Source organism: Meriones unguiculatus, chromosome 2 (genome assembly GCF_030254825.1).
Source record: "Meriones unguiculatus strain TT.TT164.6M chromosome 2, Bangor_MerUng_6.1, whole genome shotgun sequence".
In the NCBI taxonomy this organism is placed as follows: Eukaryota; Metazoa; Chordata; class Mammalia; order Rodentia; family Muridae; genus Meriones; species Meriones unguiculatus.
The window spans coordinates 138,520,996-138,547,695 of NC_083350.1; the positions used below are offsets into that span (position 1 = coordinate 138,520,996).

Below are 26,700 nucleotides of genomic sequence, written 5' to 3' on the forward strand. Positions count from 1 at the left end.
TAGACATTTACAAGTATATTTGATGGTATGACAGGCTTTAAAAAATTAACTTAAAAATTAACATACAAAGTATTCGGTTTGATAATGAGATTTTCAAACAGAGAGCGTTTTTGTTGAGTCTCCATCCCCTTTCCCCATCCCTTAGCCCCTCGAATGCCCTCCCACTCCCAGTAACCTCCTTTCTACTCACATCACACAAGTCTGTTGTCCTCAACTGAATTCCTCAATCTCTCTGTTTGGCCTTTTCTTTCTAGTTTCAAAGTCCAAACCCACACTAATGCCCACATGTACACACAAATGGCATAACATACTTGTTGTCATGGGGAAAAACCCCCAAAATCAGCAAAACTGAACTATATCAGAAGAACTCTGGGGAAAGGGCTTTGAAGTGCACCTTCAGGACCAAAAAATGGATCAGTATTGCTAAATTAAATCCATGTGTTCAAGTTCTCCACGGCTGTGAAACCATGCCAGAATGCAGCAACTGAAAACATGGCGTCTCTTCTGTGGCCTGTGTTCTGTGGTCAGGAACCCAGCAGAGGCTTGGCAGTGAGCCTGGACTAGGGTCTTGTGAGCTGGCCTTAGGCTTGGAACCAAGACTCAAAAGCGCTTTCACAGGCCTGAATGTCATGAGGCTGTTGGCAGGCTCTGGAGAGTCCACTGTCAGGGTTAGTCACGTGGGGGTCTCTACCTGGGGCTGCTAGGAGAGGGAAAGCAACGTAGAAACAGGACAGAAGCCACAGTCGTGGTCCCTGTCTTCATTAGGAAGAACTCTTAGGTCCGGCCCACTCTAATGGGAGCACTGCACTCGACAATGAGGCTGTGGGCTACCGTAAAGGCTTCCTGTTACGGTCTGATCACTTAAACTTCGCATCTTAAAAACAGACACACATTCTCATGGTTCACACCTCAGAACATTCAAAACAAGACCTCCTGTGCCTGTCAGCCAGGCCCCTCTTTGATTGAACAGTTGCTATTTCTCGTTGTGGTCCGTTTAGAGTCATCCTGTCAAATGTTAAGTTGAAAGACCTGGACTCCAATTTGAGCCTACACAGTCATTTTAATCACCACCTCCCTCTTGCCAGCTCCAACCTGCTGCATACAGATATCTCTTCCCCGCCCCTCCGGTAAATCCTGACTTCACCCTCCTAGGCCCTGTCCAGGCTAGACACTGCTGCCATGAGATAGGGTGGCTGGCTGTGCCCAGCTTCTATCTGCCTCCTCATATGGGAGCCTGAGTCTCCATCAGGGTTGGGCGACGGAATGAGCGAGGAAAAGGTGTTCCTTTTCGGCTTCTTCAGAGTTTTCCTCACAGAGGCATCAGACCGAAGCTTGCAAGATATTTGTCAATTCTCATCCCCATCAGTATTTTCTTCTAAGGACAGTTCTCTAGAACCTTGGTGCTTGGGTCACTTCCGCTTTGCCGGAAGGCTGTTGGGTGAGATTCTTTCAAGACAATTCTATGAGGATGGTCTCTCACACTCCTTGTCCTCTACCTGGTCCCGGGAAGCTTTCCCACATTGCGGGTAACGTCTGCAACTCTAGAAAACCGGGAGTGACTTACTTGGCTCTGAGTATTTTTAGTTCCTCATACTGTCTTGCTCAGTCCTCTTAGGCATCATTATATCCTGGGAACCAGGAATGCTCAAACCATCACTCCAGGAATTAATATCCAAAAGAGGGGATGTGTCAGCCAGCTGATCGAATGCTTGCCTTGCATGGGCGGGGAGCGAAGGAATTTTTTTACAGAACATATTTCCCATATGCTGAGATACCTTTAAAGACAAAATAATTATAGTAATTAAGTCTGTGAACTCTTTTGATAACCCTGCATTAACCACGGGGGGCGGGGGGGGGGCAGAGAGGCTGAGGTAATTTCAGATGTGGAGCATCTCTATAGACATAAAGGTCACACTTCTAGTTTGTGGTAGGCCCTTCCTGCCTTTCAGAGTCACACGTTGTTTGCAGCTGTAAGGCTGGGTATCTAGGAGGAGCTCCAAATTTCCATGTCTCCTCTGTTTCTGCTGTGGTCCATCTGGCCCTGTGTCAGTTTCATTCTAGGTCTATCCCACACCACCACCAAAAGCCAACCAGGTTTTCTTCTGGACCAGGCCAAAATCCTTCAAACAGCTGTAGAACATGACTGGACAGCAGTGAGACACAAATGAGGCTACTCTGGGAGTTGGTGCTTTGATGTTAACTATTGGGCTCCTCCTACAGGGCTCCATTGCCTTGCTTCAACAAACTGGGCCCTGGGTGGAAATCAGGCCACATCTGCATGGTTCAAAATCCAAAGCTGCCTGTGCTCTGCTAATAAATATACAATACATAATACATACATACATATATATTTCCAAATCCCATTTCTCAGATCCATCTTCTAGGTTTCTGTCCTGGCATGGGGGTGGTTCTTTTCTCTTGATAATGTCCACTATTATGGAAATTGCCCTTAATTCCCATCTTGGATACCCAAACCTTCTTAGTTTATTCAATGGCAATTTCCTGCTTGTTCAACCTCTGAACTCCCAAGTGTTAACCAGAGCCTTTTGACCCTCTGACCTCTGTTCCCAGTGACAAAGACTTCATGCCTGTCTTCTTTGATTGACACCTGCCACTAGCTGGGCCTTCCCCAACTGTTGTCTGGTCTCACTGTCAGACGGCACCTGGGATCTAACCGCTCCACTGGCTTTCACGGAGGAAAAGCTGTCACATAGGAATCCAGAAATGAGCAACAGCAGATCAAAGTCAGCCACAGCTGACCCATGGAACTGTCTTTGAAAGTATGCCAAGAGAGATAGTATACCCGCTAAAGAAAAAGAAATCACTTAAAAATAGTTCCATATTGTATCAATGTTAGTTCTTAGTTTTGACAACTGTATCCTGTTACATAAGGTGTTAAGTTAACACTGAAAAGAGCGGGGTAAATTTTTCTGTCTTATTTTTGCAACTCTACTACTTCTAAAATTATTTTTAAAGCAAAAAGTTAAAAAAAAAACAAAAACAAAAAAACCCTGCAACAGAATACTGGTGAAGACATTGAAGAGTTGAGCAGTTTGCAGTAGAAGCACTCTTGTTCTTTTCTCTTGTGAGGCTGGCCTTGAACCTGCTGTCTTTTTTTCTCAGTGTCCTAAGTCTTAGGATTACAGGTGGATGCTACAGATGTAAGCTGAATAGTTTCCAGGCTGAAGAGATAGCTCAGTGGCTTACAGTACTTGTTGCTCTTCTAGAGTACCTGAGTCCAATTCCCAACTCCCACACAAGCAACCCCCAAGCGTCAGTAACGCTAGTTCCAGGAGATCTGAAGCCCATGGGCATCTTCTGGTTCCCATGGGCACCAGGCACACACATAGTACATGGTCACACATGCAGACATATCACACAAAATTAAAAATAAAGAATTTTCAAATCCTAAAATTTTTAGACAAATAAAAATGATAGTGATGGGATATTCTTTTTTTTTTTTAGGTTGTGCATGTATGTGGGCTATGTGTATGTGTATACATGTTTATGTGTGACAGGGTACATGTGGAGGCCAGAGGTTCATGCTGACTGTCCTCTTCTTCTATTGCTTGCTGGCTTCCTTCCTTAATTTCTTCCTTTCTTTTTTTTTTTTTAAGTTTCTCACTGGGGTGACCTAGCCAGCCCTCAGAGGAAGGAGATCCAGGCAGTCCTGATAGGACCTGATCTGATAGGCTAGGGTCAGACAATAGGGGAGGAAGAATTCCTCTATCAGTGAACTAGTGGAGAGGGATAGGGGAGGAAGAGAGAGGGAGGATGGGACCAGGAGGAGATGAGGGAGGGGGGCTACAACTGAGATACAAAGTGAATAAATTGTAAATAATAATAATAGTTTAAAAAGTCTCACTGAAGCAGCAGCTGATTTGGTAAAACCAGGTGACCAGTGTGTTGTGAGGACCCTCTGCCTTTGCAGCACTAGGATTCCAGGTACTTGTCACTGTGTCCAGCCTTTTTTTTTTTTTTTTTGTTCCTTTATGATTGCCGAGAATCTGAACTTAGTTCCTCACGTTTGTGTGGTAACACTTTACCATTCAAGCCATCTCTCCAGCCATGAAAGGACGTTCTGAAGTTTTAGCCTTGATATAAGTATTTCTGGCAAACAGGTGCAATCTTGTGTGAATTTGGGGACAAACTAATTGCTGCTTTTTTGTTGTCATTTCATTTGAGCCAGTTCACTCTTTAAAAAATATATTGATCTATTATGAGATCTTGTATGCGCTAAGCCCACAAAAAAGTAAAGATTCCTTTTCTCATGAAACTTGCAGTCTACTGGGGACAGATGGAAATAACAGTTCCACCTGTACATGATGCATAGATAAGACAGATTATATTTACGGTTGGGTCATAAGTGTTAGGAGGAGAAGAGAGAGCTGGGAGAGAGACAAAGCAGTATAGATGAGGGCTGGGAAGTGTGTGGTTTTACACCGAATAGAGCAAGCCTCACTGAGGTGTAATTGAACAAAAACGAAGGTAAGCACTAAGCATGGTAGCTCTAGCCTGCGATCCCAGCACTTGGCAGGCTGAGGCAGGGGATTCGCTGTGACTTTGATGCTAGCCTGGGATACAGAATGAGACCCTGTCTCAAAACAAAACAAAACACACCATCAACAAAACATTTAAAAAACCAAAATCAAACAAACAAAAAGCCCCAAAAGATGAGCGAGCAAAGAATGAGGACATTAGGCAGGGACATTACAGACAGTGTGGATACAGAGAGTGTGTCTGCAGCATTCAAGGAGCCACCAGGGGCAAGAGAGCAGGAGCCTAGTTGTGCTACTGGCAGGCAGGCAAGATGAGGCCAGCTGATGCAAAGTGCTGGTGAGGAACAGAAATGCTATGACTTTCTCTTTGGCTCCGAGGAAACTGTGGATCTGCAGGCTTCGCAGCAGGAGAGTGACATGATTGTCTTAGGTATTAGAGAATGCTTTTCACCGCTGTGTGAGTGACTGTCTTGGGAAGAGAGGCAGGGAGAAGAACCGGAGGCTGTAATCTGCTAGTGAGGCCGTCCAGCGCCAGTGGATGGTGCTGGAGTTGGCCTGTCCAGCTCTCAAGAGTCAATTAATACCTTTTCTTTTCTTTCTTGGAAGTTTGCAAGTTAGTTGTTTAAAACATGCCATCATTAAAACTTGAATAAGCCTAAAATTAATTAAATCATGTTACAAACGGAAGTAACAAATATTTAGAGCTCACTGCTTTTTGCTTGAAACCCAATTTATTTATCATTATTGTTTATTGCTATATATGTTCTCAGGGCTATTTATACCCGAGACACAATATGCCTGTAAAACCTCAGAAATGAGGTGTACACCTCAGAAATGAGGTTTGTTGTGTCTCTTCCTAATTCTGTATCCAGTGACATTTAGGAATTTGTCAGTTACGATGGGCGTCATTTACACCATGGATGGAACATACCAGGGTCTATTTCTCTTTATAAAGAGACAGAACTGCTTCCCATCAGCACACAGCCCCTATTATCTCCTGCCACATCTACAGATGTATACCACCCTCATCAAGCATTTTCAGGTTCCTCATTTCTATCACGTCCTCAGTCGCAGACGGGGACAGACTAAAAAGGAGACCAAATAATTATTCTATACATTAATATTACAAGACCGTTCTATAACCCGCTTCTCCTGGGCTTTTCACCATTGCCATATACTAAATTACGTGCAGTCAGATACCTGAGACTGGATCTTTAATGCTGGCCCCAGTTTCAGTCCCATGGTGCCTCGAAGATGCTGCTCAGTGAGGAGGGGCAGTGTTTCTCCATCAATTGCATGATCCTTAAATACCTGAAGAGACCCAAAACTCATTAGACTGGTGGCTGAGTCTTGTAGCAAGTCCATATTTTAGATGCAGCAAGTTTGGTGTCGAACTGTTTGCATGTAAAAGACTGAGGGTGACACAGAGCTACATAGAGCTTGGTTTGGCTGCTGGTTTGTCTGGGTTCCAGTGCCATGTTATCTCTAGTAATGCTTGGAATGCTCCATAGTTCCGTCTATTGGACTCACTGCAACCTGGAGTGAGGCATAGGGCAGCATCTATGCCTTATTTACTATGCAGCCCGGAGACAGCGTGGTAAGAGCACTCCCTGGAGCAAATCAGTACATGGGAAAGTGGTGGAGGAAAGGGAGGTGGGAAGAGCCATCTTAGACATTGTCCCTCTCGTGCCTTCTGTCCTCTGGGTGGGTTAAGCGTGGTGAAAAGGGCAAGGAAAGTATGCGGAAGAGCTGTCCAGCAGGGCCTTCCCTGACTAGTCAGTGCCACGATGCCTTTCTTCCAGGAAGGCTGCTGATGGGTAGAGTTTCCAGGCTTGGATATCAAAAAATGTGTTAATCCATTGTGATATAGCTTCATAATGTTCAATTTCAACCTGCCTTCTGTGCTAACTTCTGAGTTTTCTCTTCAAATCTTCTCCACCCTTCTCAGACCTTGTAGAGTTCTCCTTCACTTTCAGACAACCTTCTAATTTAGAAAGAAGAAAACAGGAGTTCCCTGTAAATCTGAATGAGTCTAAAATTGGATCCTTCTTCCCACTGCCCTGATTAATATAAGAGGGTTTGGTCAGCAGGTTTGCTGTGGTTCTTCCTTTCTTCTCTGGTAGGGATCCACAGTGGGAGCCCTTCTTTCGTCTCAACCTGTCCTCTTTGCTGTTTCAGTAACATTTAGGCGGGTTGCCACCACTGCTAAATGCTAATGGGAAGGCAATACATGCTTTACCTCTACCCTGCCCGCTCTGTCATTCTCTTCACAGTCCCATTGATCAAATGGAGCTGGATGTCCACACTCGTGTCGTCAGTTCCCGGTCATTCTTCAGTCTCAACAGTTCTGGATTCCGTTTCCCATCACTCCCTTAATCCTGTCTCCTCAGTTCTTTGTGCTGTACCAAACATGGCCATCTTTCAGTCCTAGTTTCTTACAGTTGTTAAATTTCTGGCCATGCTAGGCAACGTTGACCAGTCCTTCGTGGCTATGAGCATCTTAAGTACTAAAGGCTCCTGAATATCTATTCTTCTTTTGTTTTTGAGACACAGTTTCATGTAGCCCAGTCTGGTCTCAAAAATGGCTAGATAGTCACGGATGACCCTGACATTCTGATCCCACTGGAATTATGGGCTTGTGACAACATGCTGGCATTTATGTGGCACTGGGCATTGAATATAGTGCTTTGTGCATGGTAGGCCTGGGGTACCCTTCTTATGGAGATTCAGCCGTGTCTATGATGTACATATGCACATATATTTTTGAACAATTTCAGGTATTTTTAGGGATGAATATTTTATCTGCCAAGTTCATTGAATTAGACATTTACTTAGCAAATTGTTGAAGTGTTTCCTGGCCATCCCTAAACAGCTAAACCACCAACCTTCTCACTGTATCTCTATTTCTTTCATTACTCTTCTTTTTTATAAAGTTTCTTTCATAGGGAATATAACAAGAATGAACTGCAATAAAGTATGAAGTAGCATTGATAAAGTATGTATGGTTTAAAGAATTTAATTCTTGCCAGGTGTGTTGATGCACACCTATAATCCCAGCATTTGGGGAGGCAGAGGCAAGCAGATCTCTGTGAGTTCAAGGCCAGCTTGGCCTACAAAGTGAGTCCAGGATATCCAAGGCTACACAGAAAAACCCTGTCTCAAAAAAAAAAAAAAAACACCAAAAAAAACCCCCAGTAATAATGATGGTGACAACGATGATGATGATAATGATAATTTAATCCTTATATGGCTTTGTTTTTCTCAAGGTTTTGTTGTTTGTTTCAGATTGGGGGGGTGTCCTACTATGTAGCTGAGTCTGGCTTTGAACTCGCAGTCCTGTCTCAACTTTCTCGTGTAGAGATTACAGGTATATGCCATTATACCTGACACTAGGTATGTTTTAAAGACTTCATTTGCACAAGGCTGGCAAGGAGGAAGAGTATAAAGGGAAGGTCAGTGAGTATAAAGCTGAACCAGTCCCAGAAAGTTAAAGAAAAAAGAAAAACATCCCAACTCTGGGGTTGTGAATAAAAGTCAAGAAGACATTTTTGACAAAGGTCTCTGTGAGAACTATGTGTGAAACAGTCATGGGCTGTGTACCCAGAATGCGCTGGCATCGCCACTTTTCTATAGTTATTTCTCAGAGAGTATCAGCGGGTGCTTAGCAGGGCAGCTGGGCCTTGCCGTTGCTCTCATCTTCAGTAGTTCAAAGGGAGAAGACTTCCCACAGTGGACATCATAAATGCATTTGAGAAACTTCTAGAAGTAAGCGGTAGAGTTTCTTGGGTTGCTGTTACCTTTTGGTGACAGACAGTAAGCTAGCAAAGTTTGAGGTGTTTATGCAACTTCTGTCTACCCACAGAGGGACAACTAACGAAAGCATAAAATACACGTAGTACTGTGCAGGAGCAAGGCTGCTTTTCTTTGTTTCTTTGTTGTGGCAAGGCCTCGTTACATCCCGAGATGTCCACAATGTCATCTTCTTCTTGTCTCAGCCTGTCAAGCGCTGAGATTACCAATGTGACTATCATTCCTGGTTCCTTGTTTTTGTGTTTGTTTATGTGTGTGCATGCACATGAAAGCCTAAAGATAGCCTTGAATGCAGTTTCCCAGATACCATCCACTTTGACTTTTGATATGGGGTCTCTCACTTGCCTGTAACTTGCCAAGGAGCCTAGTCTGGCTGGCCAGCAAGCTTCAGGAATCCACTATTTCCACACCCAACCCCCAGTGCTGAGATTGGAATCGGGCACCAGTGTGCTTGGCTTTGGTGTGTGTGTGTGTGTATGTGTGTGTGTGTGCATATACATATTCATGTGTGTGAATGGGCTGTGTACACCATGTAACATGCGTAGTGGACAATGTCATGTGTTTTTCTCAACTTCTACCTTACTCAAGACAGGATCTCGATGCATATGCCAGGGTAGCTGGCTTGAGTGATTATGGGGCTCCTTTGTCTCATCACCTTAGGCACACTGGATTACAGATGTACACTATTGCATCTGGAAGTCAGCTGTCAGGACTTCACACTTTTAGAGTAAGCTTTTTATAGACCGAGCCATCGCTCCTCCTCCTCTCCCACCCCCACCCCAGATCTGTGTGTGTGAGTTCTGGGGGACTGAAATCAAGTCCTATTGCTTGCAAGACAATCTATCAGCTGAGCCCATCTCCCTAGCCCCTTTAGTTCCTTATTCAGGACAAAGTACATATTTCTGGTCTTTAGGTACTGCACTAAATATTTCTCATTCTTTCTGGTTATTTAGCCTCCGAGTCACCCTCCAATTTGTCTAGACAGGACAGAAAATAAAGCTAGCTAATGTCTTCCCCAGCCTCCTCTGGCACCTGCGCCCACCAGTTGTGGACACCTCTCCAGTGAGAGACTGTGACATGAAGTGGGGGTTTTAGTAGGAAGCCTTTCCAGGGGCGGAGTTTGCCAAGACTCATTACACATGAAATAGTTTCAAACTTTTATAAGTTTTGCAAAAACATGAAGTTACCTGGGCGTAGTCAGAACAGCCTGGGAGGCTTCTGATAAAGCTATGCACATCCTCCACAGTCCACTTCTGAATATCAGCCAGAGAATGGTTTTCCCGAAGTGCAACCAGTTCGTGTGTTCCTGTAACGTGACAAGAAGGTCACCGTGTGGAATAAAACTTCCTTGCAGAAGAAGCCTAGAACCCAGGTTTGCGTTTGGCTAGATGAACTCACTAATGTCTTGTCCCCATGGGGTGCTCCTTTAAATAGGTCAACTTTTGAGCTCCCTGAAGATTCAGACTCACTAGCAGGTGGTTTCTTTCCCCTCTCTTAACGTCGCTCCAGTGACGTAGCTGTAAGTGAAGAGAGAGCTTCCAGATGTGCTCTCTGATCTCGGAGGTGCTTGTAGAAAGGCTAGTACGACTCCATGCTATGTGATCTCCCGAGACCATCATGATCGGAACGTGAGCCGAGGACCTCATAGTGAAGCAGCTGTTCGGCTACTTCAGTGCCCGAGTTCACTTCATCTGTCAAGTTGACACAACCTAACATTCTCTGAGAAGGGGCTCTCAATGGAAGCGTTGCCTCAGTCACGTCATCATGTGGGCAGGTCTGCCTGTGTGGGGGAGGGACTGAACTGACTAGTGATTGACGTTGAAGGCCCAGCCCGCTGTAGGCATTACCACACCCTAGGCAGGTGATCTTGAGCCATATGAGAAAGCTAGTGATTGTAAACCTTCCTGCCACGCAGCAAAGAGTGTTCTTCGAGGTTCCTGCCACATCTCTTTAGCTGTGAAGTGCTTTCCCTCTTTGGAGGGAGTGCTGTGTGGAATAGCAAGCGGGCATGCCTCCACGTTCCCGCCTTGCCTTCTCACTTTGGCTTCCTTGGGTGGTGGCCTGTGACCTAGAACTGTAATCTGAATAGATTCTTTCTTCTCTGAAGTTATTTTCAGTCACACTGTTTAATCACAGCAACAGAAAGGTGAACTACAACAATCAGGAGCACATCAAATCTCTGTGTTTATTTATTTATTTATTTATTTTTTCAACAGGCTCTAGGGAGCTAGCCAATATGAGATTTTCTCTGTTGTACAATAGTACTTGTGAAACTGAAAGTTTGAGCTTTTGTTGTTGTTTTTTTTCTACACTTGGAAACAGGGGAGATAGAATTCATACTTCAAAAGAAGAGGTCTCTAGTTTGTGTTAAAGAAACTGACAATTAATTAAGATTTTAATTAAAAACCTTCATACTTTTTTATGCTTACCCTCTCAGTCTGTGTTGAATGTTTTTAGGCAGCAGTATCAAGAGACCAGTATTTCTAATATGATTGATGAAAGCGATACAGTAAAGTGACTTTAAAAAGAAGTCATTTAAAACAGGATTAAGAAAATGGAGGTGGAGGGGACTGAAGAAACGGTTCAGCAGTCAAGAGCACTGGCTGCTCTTCCAGCAGACCTCAGTTTGAATCCCAGCACCCTCACGGCAGCTCACACCCACCTGTAACTCCAGTTTCTGGCCTCTGCAAGCACATGCCCGTACAGGTAAAATGTGTAAACACCTACCCCGCAAAAGATATATATAAATGGAGGTGTGAGAGAGATAGACATCGGGCCTGAAAATGAGAGTGAAGGCCAAACTAAACATGGCTGTCACAGCTCCCTCCACAATGGGAAGGATGGGTCACCCCGGAGCTACTGAGGCCTGGAGCTTCAGCTCAGACACCTACCTGACAGAGGCAGTGTGGAAACTGGCAGGCAAACCCTGTTCTTTTCATCCCAGGCTTCATAGCCCTGTTCAGAGGGCTTTTCCTTCTCCCCATCCCACGCCTTCGCCTCCAGGGTAGAGGGTTTCCTCTGGTTTGGCTGGAGCTCTCCACAGGGGTTGGTGAGGGCTGTGGTCAGCTTTTCATCAGATTCCCTTGGCTTCTGGTGGTTGTCTACTTCAATTTCTGGATCTTTGATGTACTCTTCCTCTTCACAGGAAACCGCAGGCATCTGGCCCAAGCCCTTTTCTTCTCCTTGACTTTTGAAACCCTCAGTGTCACTCTCTGGAGGTTTCTGGTAAGCTGGACCTCTCCTGAGTCGGTATTTCTGGCCCCAGCACTCTGTAAAGTGTGGTCTAGTTGCCAGCAGAATAGGGTTTCCCTGAAGGTGTCTGAAGGTGCTTCTGTGCAAATGCAGATCACTGGCAGGCAACTGGCTCCTGCCTTGGAAGCCTGCGGGGCCACCCAGGCAACTTGAGCCATAAAAGAGTGGTATCCCCAGGCCAGAGAGCCCCCTGGGATTAACTCGTTCCATTCTCCGTTGCTGGTAAAGAGAATACATTTCCATTTCTGCCCTAAAAACAAAATTATATAGTTTATACAACCATTGGACAATCAGTAGAAATCTATGTTTTTAAACATGTGCTTATTTATTTGTATTTATTTTGTGTGTGAAGAGGTGTGTGTGTGTGTGTGTGTGTGTGTGTGTGTGTGTGAGGGTGTGGAGGTCGGAGGAAAACATGAGTTGGTTTCTCTTTCCACCGTGTAGGTGCCTGGGATCAAACTCATGTTGCCAGCCTTGGCAGCAAGCACCTTGATTTGCTGAGCCTTCTGGGCCTCTCAGAAATAGGATTTTAATAGAACCCTGCTTTCCTAAGCTGACCTCTTTGCTTTCCCTATTCTTACACTGTTTAACTGAAGAGTGAAGAGTGTTTGGTGGAAAGAGGACCCTCCTGCCCAGAGTCAGAAGGAAAGTGGTCTTTGGAAGAAAACCTGAAAATGGAGGGTTTGGGTGAGTGCCATAATGCATGTCTGAATTCAGACAGCTGCCTGTTGGGCACACAGCACCTTTAGCAGTTTCTTGCCAGACGTTAACCTTCAAAGAGGTGTTTAATTCCTCAGCACAGGGATAGTTAGTGGGACTCACTAAATTAGTGCTTGTCTTGGTGGGTCTCAAGTCAGTGCATGTGGATGGACAGTCAAGAAAGGGAGTGGTGCTTTTGCTTACTTCAATTTGCCCACCGGCATCACCCAGACCCTGAGAAGTGTGTGACGAGAGAACCTGAGCCAATGTCTTCTCTCTCTCTGAGGCCTATTTCCAGTGGATGTACTTGATTTGCTGCTGGGTGCTCAGCCGGAGGCCACTGTAGGGTCGAGATGAGATTTCCCGGGCACTGGTGACAAACTCTGAAGTGGAATGGGAGTCACGCCTGTCTCTAGGAGGACTGAAACCAGTTAGGACAGACACGCCAGTGGGAATCTCCAAGGATTCACAGCCAGGCTTTATCATTACTATTATTGGTCAATGGAAAGCTGTTGAATATGCAGGTCTATCCACACTTACCTGCACTTTGTGGCCACAGGGAGGTAGACACAAGTGCTGTGTGCCTGTGCACATGCATGCGGAGACTATAGGAGGACCTCAGGTGTCTTCTGATATTTCTTTCTATCCCTCAAGGTCCGTCCTTTACTCAACCCACAGCTCACCCACTTTTGGCTAGGCTGGCTGGACAGCAAGCCCCAGTGAGCCTCCTGTTGCTGATCCCTGTCTCCATCCGTGGGATTAAAAGCATGTGTGGCCATACCTAGCTTTGTACGTGGGTGCCAATGATCTGACCTCAAGTGCTATTGTTTGTGCACCAAACATTCTTACTAAACTTTTAAATCCTCAGACTTCACTGTCTGCTTTTAATCTTCTTTTTATTATTAAAAAGCTTGTATACATGTTTGTATAATTTATCCTATAATGAACCTGAAATGCTTTCTTTAAATGGTCAGTGTGTGTGTGTGTGTATGTGTGTGTGTGTGGTTTGTAGGTGGCATGTGTTCTTTATAAAATCCATTATGTTAATCTATTATATTTGTATGTATTCATTGAAATTACTTAAAGCAAACTCAGATGAACAAATGGTTCATCTGGACCAAATCAAACACATCAAACACTATTGTTAAATTACCTGGCAGCATGATGTCTTTCAATCATCTCATGCCTTGTGGTCATTGGCTTTATGGGTTCAGGTGGTAAAATGCCCCAGCCTTGAGAGAGAGAGAGAGAGAGAGAGAGAGAGACTCATCACAAACAAATTAGAAGTATAAGCATGCACTTGAAAATAATAAGAGGGCTGTGAGATGGCTCAGAGGTTAAGAGTGCTGTCTGTCCTTCCAGAGGTCCTGAGTTCACTTCCCAGTGACTACCTGGTGGCTCACAACCATCTATAATGTGATCTGATGCCTTCTGACATGGAATGTAAGTTCAGATAGAGCACTCATATACATTAAAAAAAAGATAAATAAAAAAAAGAAAATAATAAAAGAATTCAGAAAAGAATCTTCAGAAAGCCCTAAGCTAGAATGGTATGTGGGAAATGGTATCTGATCATAGTGGCTAGAAATGTTTACTGAGAACCCAAAAAACACAGTAGATAACATTTCAGGTTTTGTTTTTTGTTTGAATTGTCAGTTTTGTGGCTGGTGGCATTTTCCTGTTACACTTCAGAAAGGAAGGCAAAGGCCTGTTAAAATCATATTTCTGGGGGGTCCTGGGATGGCTCAGTAAATCAGGGTGCTTGCTGCCAAGCCTGGAACCCTCAGGTTGAACTGTCTTTTCTTGTCCTGTTTAATTACATGCATTTCTAAGGTACAATGCAATGTTTTGATACATGCTTACATTGGAAGAATGGTTAAATCAAGATAATTAACATATCCACCATGTTATATCTTTATGGTGTAGACATTTGAAGTCCATCAGCAATTTTTAAGAATGTAACACATTATTATAAATTGTGACTACTATCTTATATTAAACATCTCCAGGGTGAAATCAGAATAAAAGCCAAATTCTCACTATAACTTATGAGACCATATGCTGTTTCATTGGTTTGGTTTGGTCTGGGGTTCTGAGACTTGAATCCAGGTCTTCATGCGTGCTAATCAGGTGTTCTATCACAGAGCTGTACTATACCCTCATCCCAAGTCATAAACGGCCCCAAGAAGTTAACTCTTAGATCAGTTCTCTTTGAAGCCTTTCCATTCCTCGTGTGGCGGATGAGACTAACAAGTCATGTTGCACATCTTCCCTCATTCACGATTAAACTGACGCCTGGGAGAGTTAAGCGATGCACGCTTGCTCCCACAGGGGTAGCTGCAGAAGCTCGACCAAGAAAGCAAAGGCACAAACTGCAGAGGCCTAGCCCCCCGTCCCCCAGTTCTCCAGAGTGAGCATAGAAAGGACAACACGGTTAGTACAGCCATCATCACACGGCCCCGCAGGCTGCTAGATGCTCGTTGCTCATACCTGAGTAGAAGTGACCCGACAGCGGGTTTGGCATATTTGTGTTTGGGAGAACAGTCGATCCAAATTGGGAAGGAACACAAAACTGGCTTGGGTCAGTTGGAGCCATACTGGAAGACAAGACATCTCTGGGAGGGAGAAAAAAAAACAAAAAAAAAAAGACATAAAATAGGTAGAATATGTCTGAGATTACAGAAAGTCTCTGTTGCTTAGTGTGATGATCATGTAGAGGCTGGAGGCACACTTTACATGTTCATGACAGTTACTTAGGGCAGAAGATGCAGCTGCAGTCCTACAGGAATCTGATGAAATCGGAGGGGAAAGTGAGCAGGAGGCAGCACCTCCCTTTTCTGGCCCAGCACGATGTGAATTAATTCTCTGCTGTGGTCCGCCTTCCCTGCTGTGACGGACAGAATCCTCTGGAAGTGTGAGCCAAAATAAGCTTTCTGTCAGGTATTGTGGTCATAGCAATACAAAAGTAACTAACCCACTTAGCTAACTAGACTTTTAATAGCCACTGGGAAGCCATGGAAACTAAAGTGCAAACGAAATAATAAAATGAAGTCTCACTGATTATGGAGAAGGATGGTGAGAAAGACTAGGAAGAAAAGCCACAACAAGCAAGACGTCTGAGGGCTATCTCAGGAAACAACCCACTCAAGTCAATGCATGGTCAGGATATTTCCAATGGGTGTTATGCTCTGAACACACAGAGCATAAGTCTGTTCTTACTTCATGATTCCTTGATGGCATTTGCCATCTAGGATAAACACTTGGCCACCTCACTGGGCAACTAAATTATCTTGCAAGTTACAGCATTTTTTCTGAGTCCAATTTTGTTGTTCACATTCCATGAACAAGGACAAATAGTATGTTTTATTTTCCTTTCAGAGTGTCAAAATATTCTAAAGAAGGGAAACTAGAATATTGCCAGAATGTGCTACCAAAATACTTATGATTTCACTACTATGGAAAGAATGGCTTGATGACATGCAGTCCAGGGGTCCAGATGTTACAGACTTAGTTAAGATGGAGTCTTAATCTGATAGGATGAGCTCTCTTTTGATCAGAGGGGCAGATGCTGGAGGCACCTTCCATATGCAGAAGGAGGGTACCCTGCATGTACACACAGAGGACAGGCCATGTGAGGACATGGTAAGGAAACAGCATCTACAAGCCAGGAAGGAGGACTCACCAGAAACCTGGTCCTCTGGAAAGAGCAGCCAGTGCTTTTCACCACTGAGCCATCGCTCTAGCCCTGAATGTCTATGATTTAAACGGTATTGTCCTCTGTGTTTTACCGTGGTTGCCTCGGAAGACTAACCTGGCAGTTTTTGCCCTTGATAATTCCTGTCACATTCCAAGTAAATGTGATTACTTAATGAGTTGCTAGGACAAACGAGCTTCAAAGGGAAAGTAGTGTCTGAGGTAAGACCAGCAGAGAGCCATGAGTCACAGTACCACAGTTCACTGAGGTAACCCCAACGCTGTTTTACCATCAAATGTTAATTTAACATCGTTCCAAACTCCAATGATGGAATACCTGTCCACAACGGGAGGCCCAAATGGTGAGGGAACCAATGGGATCCTCTGCTGTCCTGATGTTGTCAACAGAGGGTTCACAGACATCACTGGGTTTGTCATTAGATCTCTTGACCCTGATGGAGTTCTAAAAAGAAGCAGATAGGGGCATTAACAAACAACCTACTGGAAACCTGTGTGTGTGGGTATGTGTACACCCATGTAGGCAAAGTATGTGTAGACCAAAGGTCATTCTTGGATGCTGTTCCTCAAGAGCTGTCCACCTTGTGTCCTGGGGACCTGAGGCTAGCCAGTGAAGTCTAGGGAGCCTCCTGTCTTTGCCTTTCCAGAGCATGGACCCTAATCGCACACTGTTATATCTGTTTTGGTTTTGTTCTGTTTTTATGTCGGTTCTGGGATTGAACTCTCATCTTCATCCCTGTACTTTTGAGAATGACTTGAACCCTTCTTAAACATACTGATAACCTGTAGTGAGAATTTTGGTTTCTTAAAAAACCCAGTTACAATATGTGAATATGTTTTTGTTTTTAATCCCAGGTGTGGGATATAGGGCTGCTTCAGACTGTCCACAGCTGCTTCACAGCAGGTGACTATAATTTGTCTCATGTTCTCGTGCAGGGGCATGGTTTTGCTAGCTACAGATGTGTGGAATTCTGGGACCGTTTCAAAGAGGATTAATTTCTGAGCCCTGAGAGGGGTCTGGGAGGCTCCGAAGAGAGGCTGCTGCTCCCCACCCCCGCTGTTGTGGCTGTTGTGGCTGTTGTGGCTGCTGTTGGCTGGTTGCAGTCTGTTGCGGTTTGTCAAGTAGTCGTGCGCAAAGAGATGAGAAGAAAAAATTGAATATCCTGACTGCGAAGGTCAAACTTGCCCCAAGGAACCCAACACCCCTGATCAGCAGGAAGTAGTCTAGGAAGGTCTAGGCCCCCTTTCACCTCTCATCTTTTTTCTTGCCTACCTAGTATTGGGGGTTGGAAGGGATTAGGGTGGAGAAGGGTACAAAATGTAAGAACCCAGTAAAGTTGCCAAAAAAAAAAAAAAAAAAAAAAGAGCCCCTACAATAACCTCTTTCAGAACACTTGGAAAGATTATACAGCCCCTTTCCCCCCCCCCCAAGGAAGTGCCTGATAGTAGCTGTGGAACTCATTTTATAAACGCACTCCTGGAATTTGTCAGAGCCCACAAGGCAATGCCACCCAACGTCACCAGCAATAATAACAGCCAGCCAGCCCTGCAAGAGTCCAGGGACACCAGCTTTCTTCTTTCAAGTTGTTTACACACTTGCTGTTTCCAGAGGTGGAAATGCATAAACCCATCCATATGTTCAGTCTTTGCAGAAATATTCTTATTTAGTTGATAAGATTAAAACAGAAAATGAGGAGAAAGAATCCTCTTAACGGCTAAAACAGTATCTAATTAGGGTGGCTGTGGACTGATGGTCTGAGATGGCTTAATTAGAACAAGGGACCAAATTATGTTCAGGTGTATCTAAACACATGCCTGCTTACATTACCGTCAGCACCCACTGATCAGAGAGAAACTGCTGTTAAGGGGATGCTGACTGCCTTATAATTTCTTATTAACTTGTTAGTATTCTTGGAATAATTTTAAATATTAAACAGTACCAGTTAAAGGGTGTTTTTTCTGGTTCTCTTTCATTCTCAATTGTTATCTTAAAAATCTGAGACAAAAAAGGAAATGAGTGGGATTTCCTCAGCATGCATGAGCCCTGGATTGAATCCCCATCATGGTAAGAAAAAAGAAAAGAAAACCAGACAATTCCCTGATTTCCATGGAGAAATTGTTATTTCTTTTTCATTTTTTCTTTCTTTCTTGTATGTCATTTGGTTTGAGTTTTCAAAAAATATCTATGAGTTTATTTGTATGATCTGAAAAATAGAAATGTAACAAGTGTTTATCGATGCAGTCACTTCTTTAATTTCTTTTTCAGATATAAATCTGATCGTATGGGGAGTTCAAGCACATGGGTCGCCCATCACTGGCTTTGGCTGTTTACTTATCTTTCAGTTGAAAATAGATTCTTCTCTCATACAATACATTCCAATTTCCCCTCCTGCCACTCCCAGCTGTGACTCCCAGCTCTCCAACTCCCCCTTGGTTTCCATGTTTTTAAAGTTCCTTTTGATTTGTTATTTCTAATGTATTTCTGTAACTGGCCCCCTCAGGTTTTCTGCTGACCTTCACATGTGCGCTGTAGCCTGCACTCACACACACATCAGAGATAAGTGATAATAATACAATAATAACACAAAAAGACTCTCATCAGACTCCTCATACCATGTGTATGACTCAAATTGGACCATGTGTCCAAACCAACAGAGTCCATAGTCTACAGAGAGTTCATTCACTCTCGGTTTGTAGACTATGAGTTTTTGTGAAAATATAACCACCATATAACCTCCATTATGCCAGCTCATGGAATCCTTGAACTACCCCGAGTCAAGTGATACTGTAAAGCAAATACAGCCAGAACATTTTCAAGGAAAGGCTCTGACGGTCCCTTTACTCCCCAGGTAGACGCTGGAAAGTTCAAATCCACGTTGTCCACACCCCAGCACTGGAGGGTGCTGTGCTCCATGGCCAGCCTATGAGCTTTTCAGTATTCTGCATTTTCTGGGTATTCTCTCTCCTTTTGCACATGTGCCGACAGACTGTGAGCCAGGTAGCTCTGCTCTGGCGGCTGAAGCTCCCGAGTGGCGCTGTAGACCAGGTGGTGCTGAGCGTGCCTGCTAATCTCAGAGCAGAAAGTGCTCTGTGCTGAGGTCTGCACTTGGGTGGATTTCCCTGACCCACAGCTCTAATCCTGGATGGCCAGCACATTAGCAGGATGAAGATGCCTTAATCCCTGCCTTCAGACGCTTACCCTCAGCAAACCCCTCCCAAGGCACACACACGACTTAGCTAGTGCTAATTCTGTCTCAACTGATCAGGGCAGCGGTAGGAAGACATGCACTTTGTGAGCCGAACCCTTGCTGAATCAGCAGATCCTTACTGAATGGTGCCCAGGGCACAGTTGCCAGGCACAATTTGAACGTATTTGTCTTCCCTTGTGTAGCTGTTCGTTAAGCTCTGAGGTTTGAGTTCCCACATCCTGAATCTGAGTGTGTAATGAATGTACGTGCTGTGATGTGTGTGGTGTGTGCATGCATATATGGTGTGCTGTGTATGAGTGATGTGTATGTATGTGTAGTATGGTGTGTGTGTGTGTGTGTGTGTGTGTGTGTGTGTGTGTGCAGATGTTGGGTGCTATTTTTCTTGATTGCTCTCCACTTACTTTTTGAGACAGGTCTTTCATTGAAGCCAAGATGGCTGATCAGTGAGCTTCAGGGACCTTTCTGTCTCTGCCACCAGTGCTGGGGTCACGGGTGTGTGCCACTACATGGTTTATGCCGTGGGTGCTTGGAGGTCTGAATTTATGTCCTCAAGCTTACACAGCACTTCTTCACTGACTGAGCCATCTCTCCTAGAGATTTATTTCCCACTGGTTTAAATTATACCCACTCCACTTTAAGAAGCAACTAGATTGAAATGTAGCTTTAAATAACAATAACTCTTTTCTTTGATATCCTAACACAGGATAAAGAAAGAAAAATTGTCATGGTAATGATGAGTAGTACCACCAACAAAGGCACCTAATACGGGAACACTCAACACGGCTCTTAGGTGAATTTCCCCTTTGCAAGGCACATACTTTAGCACCTTCCTGAATGCATCTCACCTCACCCATCCTGGGAAGTGTGGAAGACAGATGGTTGCATGAGCACTGCCTTTCTCTTCTGCTTTTTCACTCTAGAAAGCTCTTTGATATTAGAAACATCTATGCTTTCTTGAAATGTCAAATTACATTATTATTGTAATAAAAAAAGACAAACCTTTATTATCACCAAGCAAGTAGAAATTTTATATTTTCTGCTTGGATTTAACATAATTTAGGTTCCATGACCAGTGTATGTAAGTCCAGTGTATGTAAGTTTGTATACATACTAACGTGAAATTATAAAAGTATTCATATGATTGACTTGGATAGTAGGTATTTTAGTTTGAGAATGAATTAAGAATTATCAACATCGATTTTTTCTTAGTTATCATCTACTTAGTTCTTATCAACTATCATTGATAATTTATGCTTCACACAACATAATTTTAAAACATAGTTAGCTATATTAATAAGGCCATTTAAAGAATATAGAGTTGGGTGTGGTGACACATGCCTGAAATCTCTAACTTTGGGGCAGAGGCAAGAAGATCATGAGTTCAGGACTATTCTAGAATAGTCATATAGCACATCGGTGTCTCAATGAAACAAGACATCCTCCCCAAGTAGGTATAGGCAATCAATGATAGCAGGGCGGCAGGGTTTGGGGTTGGCACATTGGCTTCAGCAGTGTAGCCTCTGGTAAATTGCCCCACGCCTGTAAAGAACCTCTCATTCATTCTCCCGTAAGCACCCTATTTAAACTCTCTGTTTTCACACACAAACGACACAGAAGTAGATGGGCGTAGTTTGAGAAGAAGGATTCAGCAGGAGTGGGAAGAGAATGAGAGAGGATGATGGGCCAGTATGCTCCAAGTTACACTACCTATGTGAGAATCTCACCGTGAGATTCACTGTTACACATAGCATATGCTAACAAAACAAACGTGGATCACAAATGGATAGCAGCAACATGAAGAGATTATCTATTTGAAGATGATAAAAAAACCTTATAAGTCAGTTTTGAACTGATCTTGCTTAACAAACAAACACACAAACAAACAAACACACTCCCTCCTACTTCTGCTTTCATTTAATGACACAAAGCCAGGCAGTGTTTATTTGGATGAAGTAGAGTAGAATCTTTACTTTTTGGCAAATTCATTAAAGTTCTATCATTACTTATGAGCTGCCATACCGCTAGTACAAACCCAATGAAATATTTTAACGTAACCAACGTCTAAGATAAAATGTCCTTTTGTTTTTCATGAGCAACGTTTTGCTAAGCATAGCTAGTCTGAATGACTCAGGAGGTAGACCTGTGAGATCCGTGTACTTACATCCTCTAAGGGTTGGCTCGGGCAGCGCCCACGTGAGGACCACCGGAGCCTCTGCCCTCCCTTCTGTGGCGGCAGCTTCTCAGGTGCGTGGTGGGTACCCTTGCGGATAGCTCTTTTTACAATGTCTTAATGAAGGCAAACCTTGCCTTCAATACAAGTTCAACTAAGTCGCTTCACTGTTTCCCAGCAGCAACCCTGCTGTCCTCCACCCTCCACAGATAGGCTAAAAGGTGTTAAGCCCAAGGAAAGTGCAGTGCAGGGTAGTAAACCTGTCTCAGAGTTTAGCCTTTAGCGTAATCCTCCCTTAGCCTTTAAGATGCTTTGTGGGTATTCATCCACTACCACTGTTCTGTTTCAGAGAAAAGCAAAATATCTATGGCTCAGTAACACAATTAGTTCTCGTTTTGTACTTCCAACGGGCAGGAGAGTTTCTCTTGCAAATGGAAGAGGAAAGTTATTTCCTATAGAGCAGCGTGAATTAGTTTTAAAAGATGAACTTCGCAGAACCACAGCTGCTTCCATTCCCATGGACAGTGAGAAGGCCCTTCATGCTCCAGGTGAGAGTTGGCACTCTACAGGGAAGAGAGGCCATGACATTTAAAAATATGTCCTGTTTCATTTGCTTCAGGCATATTTATGTCTTGACAAAGAACATCTGCTGTTCATGCACCGTCAAAGGAACCCTTGAGCTAAAGGCAATACAGTTTGTTCTGCTAACATACCACATATTATAATACAGTTTATACCATAGAGCTGACAGTATCCAGCTTGTACTAGTCTAGGACAAAGCACACAATTAGAATCTAATATAAAAATTGAAGTTGGTGTTTATATAATGCTTTGGCTTCCAGGTTGAAGACCAGGTGCTCCTTTGCCAGGACCTGACATTAACTACTGTGTGTATTATAGGCCATTGCTCCTGACACAGTGCTCAGCTGTGGGGACACAGAGGACACAGCCAAGTGCAAGCTGCAGCATTTATTAGCTGTGTGACGTGGATAAGTCACCGAGACTTGGTGTCTTCATCTCAGAGGAGTCACACAGAGTGCTTTTTGAGAAATGAAGGCAGTGGCGTGAATAAAATTCTTAGATGATTCTTTCTAGTCAATAGTCTATGTTCTAGCTGTTATCATAGGCAACTGTGTGTGTGTGTGTGTGTGTGTGTGAGAGAGAGAGAGAGAGAGAGAGAGAGAGAGAGAGGGAGAGAGGGAGAGAGAGAAAGGGTATGTGCAATCTTGTGTGTGGAAGTCAAAGGTCATCTTCAGATGTTGTTCCTCAGGATGTCCTTGTCCACTTTATTTTTTGAGACAGGGTCTCTCACTAGCTGGAACTCACCAAACAGGCTAGGCTGACTGGCTGGTGAGCTCCAGTAGTTTTCCTGTATTTACTTCCTCAGTTCTGGGGTTACAGTGAAGATTCACCAGGACCAGCTAACATCATCACCTACATTTAATTTTTATTAATTTTCTCATATAGCATATTTTGATAATATTCTTCGCTCTCCCCAACCCTTTCCAGATCCTCCCCCCTCTCTACCCAGCCAACTTCATGTTCTCTTGCTCACAAAACCCCAAGGGGAAAAAAATAAACAACAAAACCCCCCAAAACAGAAATCAAAACAGACAAACAAACTCAAAAAAAGTAAACGAATAAGATGGAAAATATCAAAACAAAATGCTCACAAAAGCCACGAGTTTGTTTTGTGTGGGCAACTAGGCCCAGCTTCTCTAAGTGGCCTGGGAGTGGGGGGATGGGCACGGGACCCCAGACTGTAAGCGAGCCAGTGAGGGCAAACATCGCCAATAGAAGACTCAAGGAACTTTATGCCCTTCATCCGCAGTTTTCTGTTGGAGAGCCACAAGCCCGTGTTACTAAGAGTCGTTGGGGTTATTCATAAAATAATAAGGCCACAGTAGGATTACAAAAACCAGGTAAGTACCATGTCGCTCTCTGTCTGGACTGGCAGGAAGCTCAGAACCAAACTATCTGTGGCCTCACCTCATCCCCAAGACCCCACTCATGGGTGTTATGTCTTTCACTCCCCATACCAGCTCCCACTCATGAGGGTGGCTGAGCCTGTTCCGGAAGGAGCTCTGGCAGGTGGAACGGAAGGAGTGAGAGATGTTTCCAGTGAGACCCGGGCTCTGATTGTCAAATGACTGACTTCTGTCCAGTTAGGGTTTACTAGTCGGCTATGCTGCAGTTGTCAAAGCACAGAGTTTCTTCCATTCCGGTAGAAAGATAGCTAGCTGCTTCCCAGAGTTCCTGGGGCCAGCTGCTGCGGCCTCTCCTACTGTCTCCTCCCTACAGAGCACTAAAGAGATCTCTGAGAGTTGTGATCGCCAAAGTGTGAGTGGAGAGTGTTAGTATTTGGGAACCTGCTTCTGGGTTGCCTAGCAACCTATGATGTCATCATGTGGCTGCCTCAACAAGCTATGGCTGCCTGCTGGCAGACTGGCCTCTGGAAGTCAAAATGCTCCCATGCAGGTTTGTCCTCTGTGCCCAGCCATGGAGGCTCAACCAGCACAAGAGCCATAGAGACTTCTAGCCTTCCAGCTTCTTGGCCTGGCAGAGGACAAATGGCTCCTTGGCTCAGTGACCTCCACCACTCTGGCCCAGCCCTGGATAACATTGCAGGTCTGTTTTGGCCTCACAATGGGATCCCATGGACATGTTGCCAACTTCTGTCTTGGGAGATTTCAGATACCTTCTCAATTCTCTTCATATGCAGGAGACCAGGTCTTAAGCCTAAGTCCTAGAGCTGCTATTGTCAGGCCTAGATACAATATGCCTTGTTGCCAGACTCAAGAAACAGGCCTGAATGAAACCTTTCACCATCTCTTTATTTAACTAAAGGACAATAAATGTTCATAGCAGTCTCCCTATTTCTCATGGTAAATAACTAGATATAAAGGTCCCCTAAATAAAAAATTTCTGTTGTAGCCATCCATTGTCCCATAGAAGTCCGAAAGGGATTCTGGCAAAGCCAGGAAACCCTCCCTCCTGGGTTTTGGCACCACTGTTGGGGACAATTTATGAATGATGTGGTGCACAACAGGCTTTATATGAAAGAGGTTTATTAGATGGAGATGAAGAGAGAGAGAGAAGGGAGAGCAGGATATGATGTGTGTGGGGGGGAGCAGCCCGACAGAGAAAGGGGAGAGGGCGAGAAGGCAAGAGAGAGCAAGAGGGAGCAGGAGGCAAGAGGGCAAGAGCAAGAGAAGGGACCCTTTTAGGAGGAAGGTAACCATGGCTTCCAGGTGTGGCCACCTGGCCAGTGACACATGATGACATCATAGGTTGCTAGGCAACCCAGAAGCAAGTTCCTAAATACTATCAGAAAGTTCACAGGGCTCTAGCTGTTCAGGGAATTGCTGCAGGAAGCTCCACAGGGAGGGAGAGAGGTAGATTAAGAAAGAACGCAAGCAATGGCCTTGGTGGTTATTTGGGGTGCACGCCAAGTTGCACCCCAGATGTGGTGATGGGTTAAGGCTGTGGAGGACTAGGAGGTAGGTTCTGGGGCTGGAGATAGGTCATCATTGGTCAGGGCTTGAAGGTTAAAGCCACCTCCTGTTCCGGTCCCGTATACTCTGCTTCCTGTCTGCTGCCTTTGGTAATAAGCCCTGGCCTCACATTGCTACTGACATGGCCAGAGCCTCTGCCCTTCCTCTACAAGCATACTTTCTCCATGATGGACTAAGCTCTCTCTGAAACTGCCAGTTGGAGCAAACCTTTTCTCCTGTGGTTATGTCTGGGGGTAGGCACGGTCAGAGTGATGCGTGAATAATTAATATGGTGCTGGGATGTGGCTCGGTTGCTAGAGGGTTGCCTGGTACCCAACACTATAAACTGGGCATGGTGGCCCATGCCCGCAACAGGATCAGGATTTCCATGTCATCCTTGGCTCCTAGTGAGTCTGAGCCCTGCTTTGAATACATGAGACTCTGTTTCAAAAAAAAAAAAGAAAGAAAGAAGGAAGGAAGGAAAGAGAAGAAAAGATTATATGGTAGGGATATACCAGTGGGGGAAGGACCACTCGATACCGTTGAGGGGCAATGCCTTGCCCCTTTACTCCCCTGGCACTGGTTCATTCATCACATAGTGTGTTCGTCACAAGGTCCTTCTTACTTAGTGTCATGTGTCCTCCCCTGATTTACATGGCCCTGAAAATAGCTCTTGGCCACTGTGTTATTTTTGTCCCAGCCTTGGGGGCCCACCTTAGCAAGCTTCCCGGATGCTCTCTGCTCCTTTTATGTAACCTGAGGGTGTGGAAGCCCTTACGGGTCTCTGGCTCACGGAGTGACTCTGGGAAGCTGACCAGGCTGGCTGGCTGCCTGGGCACGGCAAGCCAACGCTGCTCCAGGGTGGCTGTTCCAGGCCAGTGCTTCCAGGAAACCAGGGATGATGTGGGGCACAAGCCAGTCAGGCCTAAGGAAACCTCTGCTCACCTAATGCAGCTGCCCTCCTTGCACACCAGAACTTCAGACAGCGGCCTGGAAGGTTACTGGAATTTTCCTTTAGCCTTGCTCACACTTGAATGTAACCCAAGTGCTGGCTCCTGGCTTGTTAACCATCAAGTCTAATTTTAAAGACAAGTGTCTCAGGTAGGTAGCTGAAGAAAAGAAACACAAGACCAAAGTGTTTCCCCTCTCCCCCTAGGCTCTTTCAATGACTGGAGTTGTCACCCTGTTTTTACTGGGACAGTAACCTTCAGGCTCCATCTATGAGCTATCAGAAGAAAGGCCACTGTGTCACTCATATCGTTGCTGGATAAAAATACAGAGTTATCTTTCAATTTTTTGGTTACAATCAAAATTCTGGATGTGTTTAAGGACACACTGAGAATGGAATGCTTAGGGCGTTAGGGAGCCGTTCATTTGGATCCTGACACTTCTGGCCCCTATGTGCATTTGAGATGAATTTTCATAATACCACTGCGTACTCCTTTTCAGAGGGTGAGAATGTAGACAGAAATCCAGTGTGTTAGAATCTGTTTGTTTATTATTATTTATGGCAGATGGTGATTATTTCTTGATTTAAGCAAACTAGGAAATCTACTTAAATTGTGAATTGTTGGAATATGGCCCAAGAATGGAGTCGTGAGGGGGAATTCTGAGGGCTTGTGAGGAAGCTCCAAGAAAACAACACAAGAGTCTTGTGACCTCAGTTTCTTGAGAACACAGAATTGTCCTTGGAATGTGTTTTCCGGTCCCTCCCAGGCGTAACTGATAGGAGTGAGTTTACTTCAGCTGCTGTTATTCATAGGCCTATGGAAAAACTTTTTTTTTTTTTTTTTTTGCCACACACAGCTTGTCCTTGTGATTCAAGGCCTTCCTCACGTGCTTCTTCTTAACCCTCA

The 26,700-nt window shown here is 44.5% G+C and overlaps 1 protein-coding gene across 1 annotated transcript; it reads right to left on the reverse strand.

Moving 5' to 3' along the window:
• Positions 1-1,580: 1,580 nt before the first annotated feature.
• Samd7 (sterile alpha motif domain containing 7) lies at positions 1,581-16,391 on the reverse strand. The gene is made up of 7 exons (XM_021631957.1): positions 16,291-16,391; positions 14,751-14,875; positions 13,414-13,492; positions 11,201-11,811; positions 9,497-9,615; positions 5,700-5,810; positions 1,581-1,775 (listed from the first exon to the last, which is right to left on the reverse strand). Exons 1-7 carry the CDS (start codon positions 16,389-16,391, stop codon positions 1,581-1,583), a joined length of 1,341 nt encoding a protein of 446 aa, XP_021487632.1.
• Positions 16,392-26,700: the final 10,309 nt, after the last annotated feature.

Bases quoted from the DNA above. Each gene is read 5' to 3' on its own strand.
- Samd7 (XM_021631957.1), bottom strand. From the start codon at position 16,391: ATGACAAACCCAGTGATGTCTGTGAACCCTCTGTTGACAACATCAGGA. The intron at 14,876-16,290 runs GTATTCCATCAT...TCTCCCTCCCAG, and splicing joins GGGCCTCCCGTTGTGGACAG to AGATGTCTTGTCTTCCAGTA. The intron at 5,811-9,496 runs GTAACTTCATGT...GGGTCTCTTCAG, and splicing joins GCTGTTCTGACTACGCCCAG to GTATTTAAGGATCATGCAAT.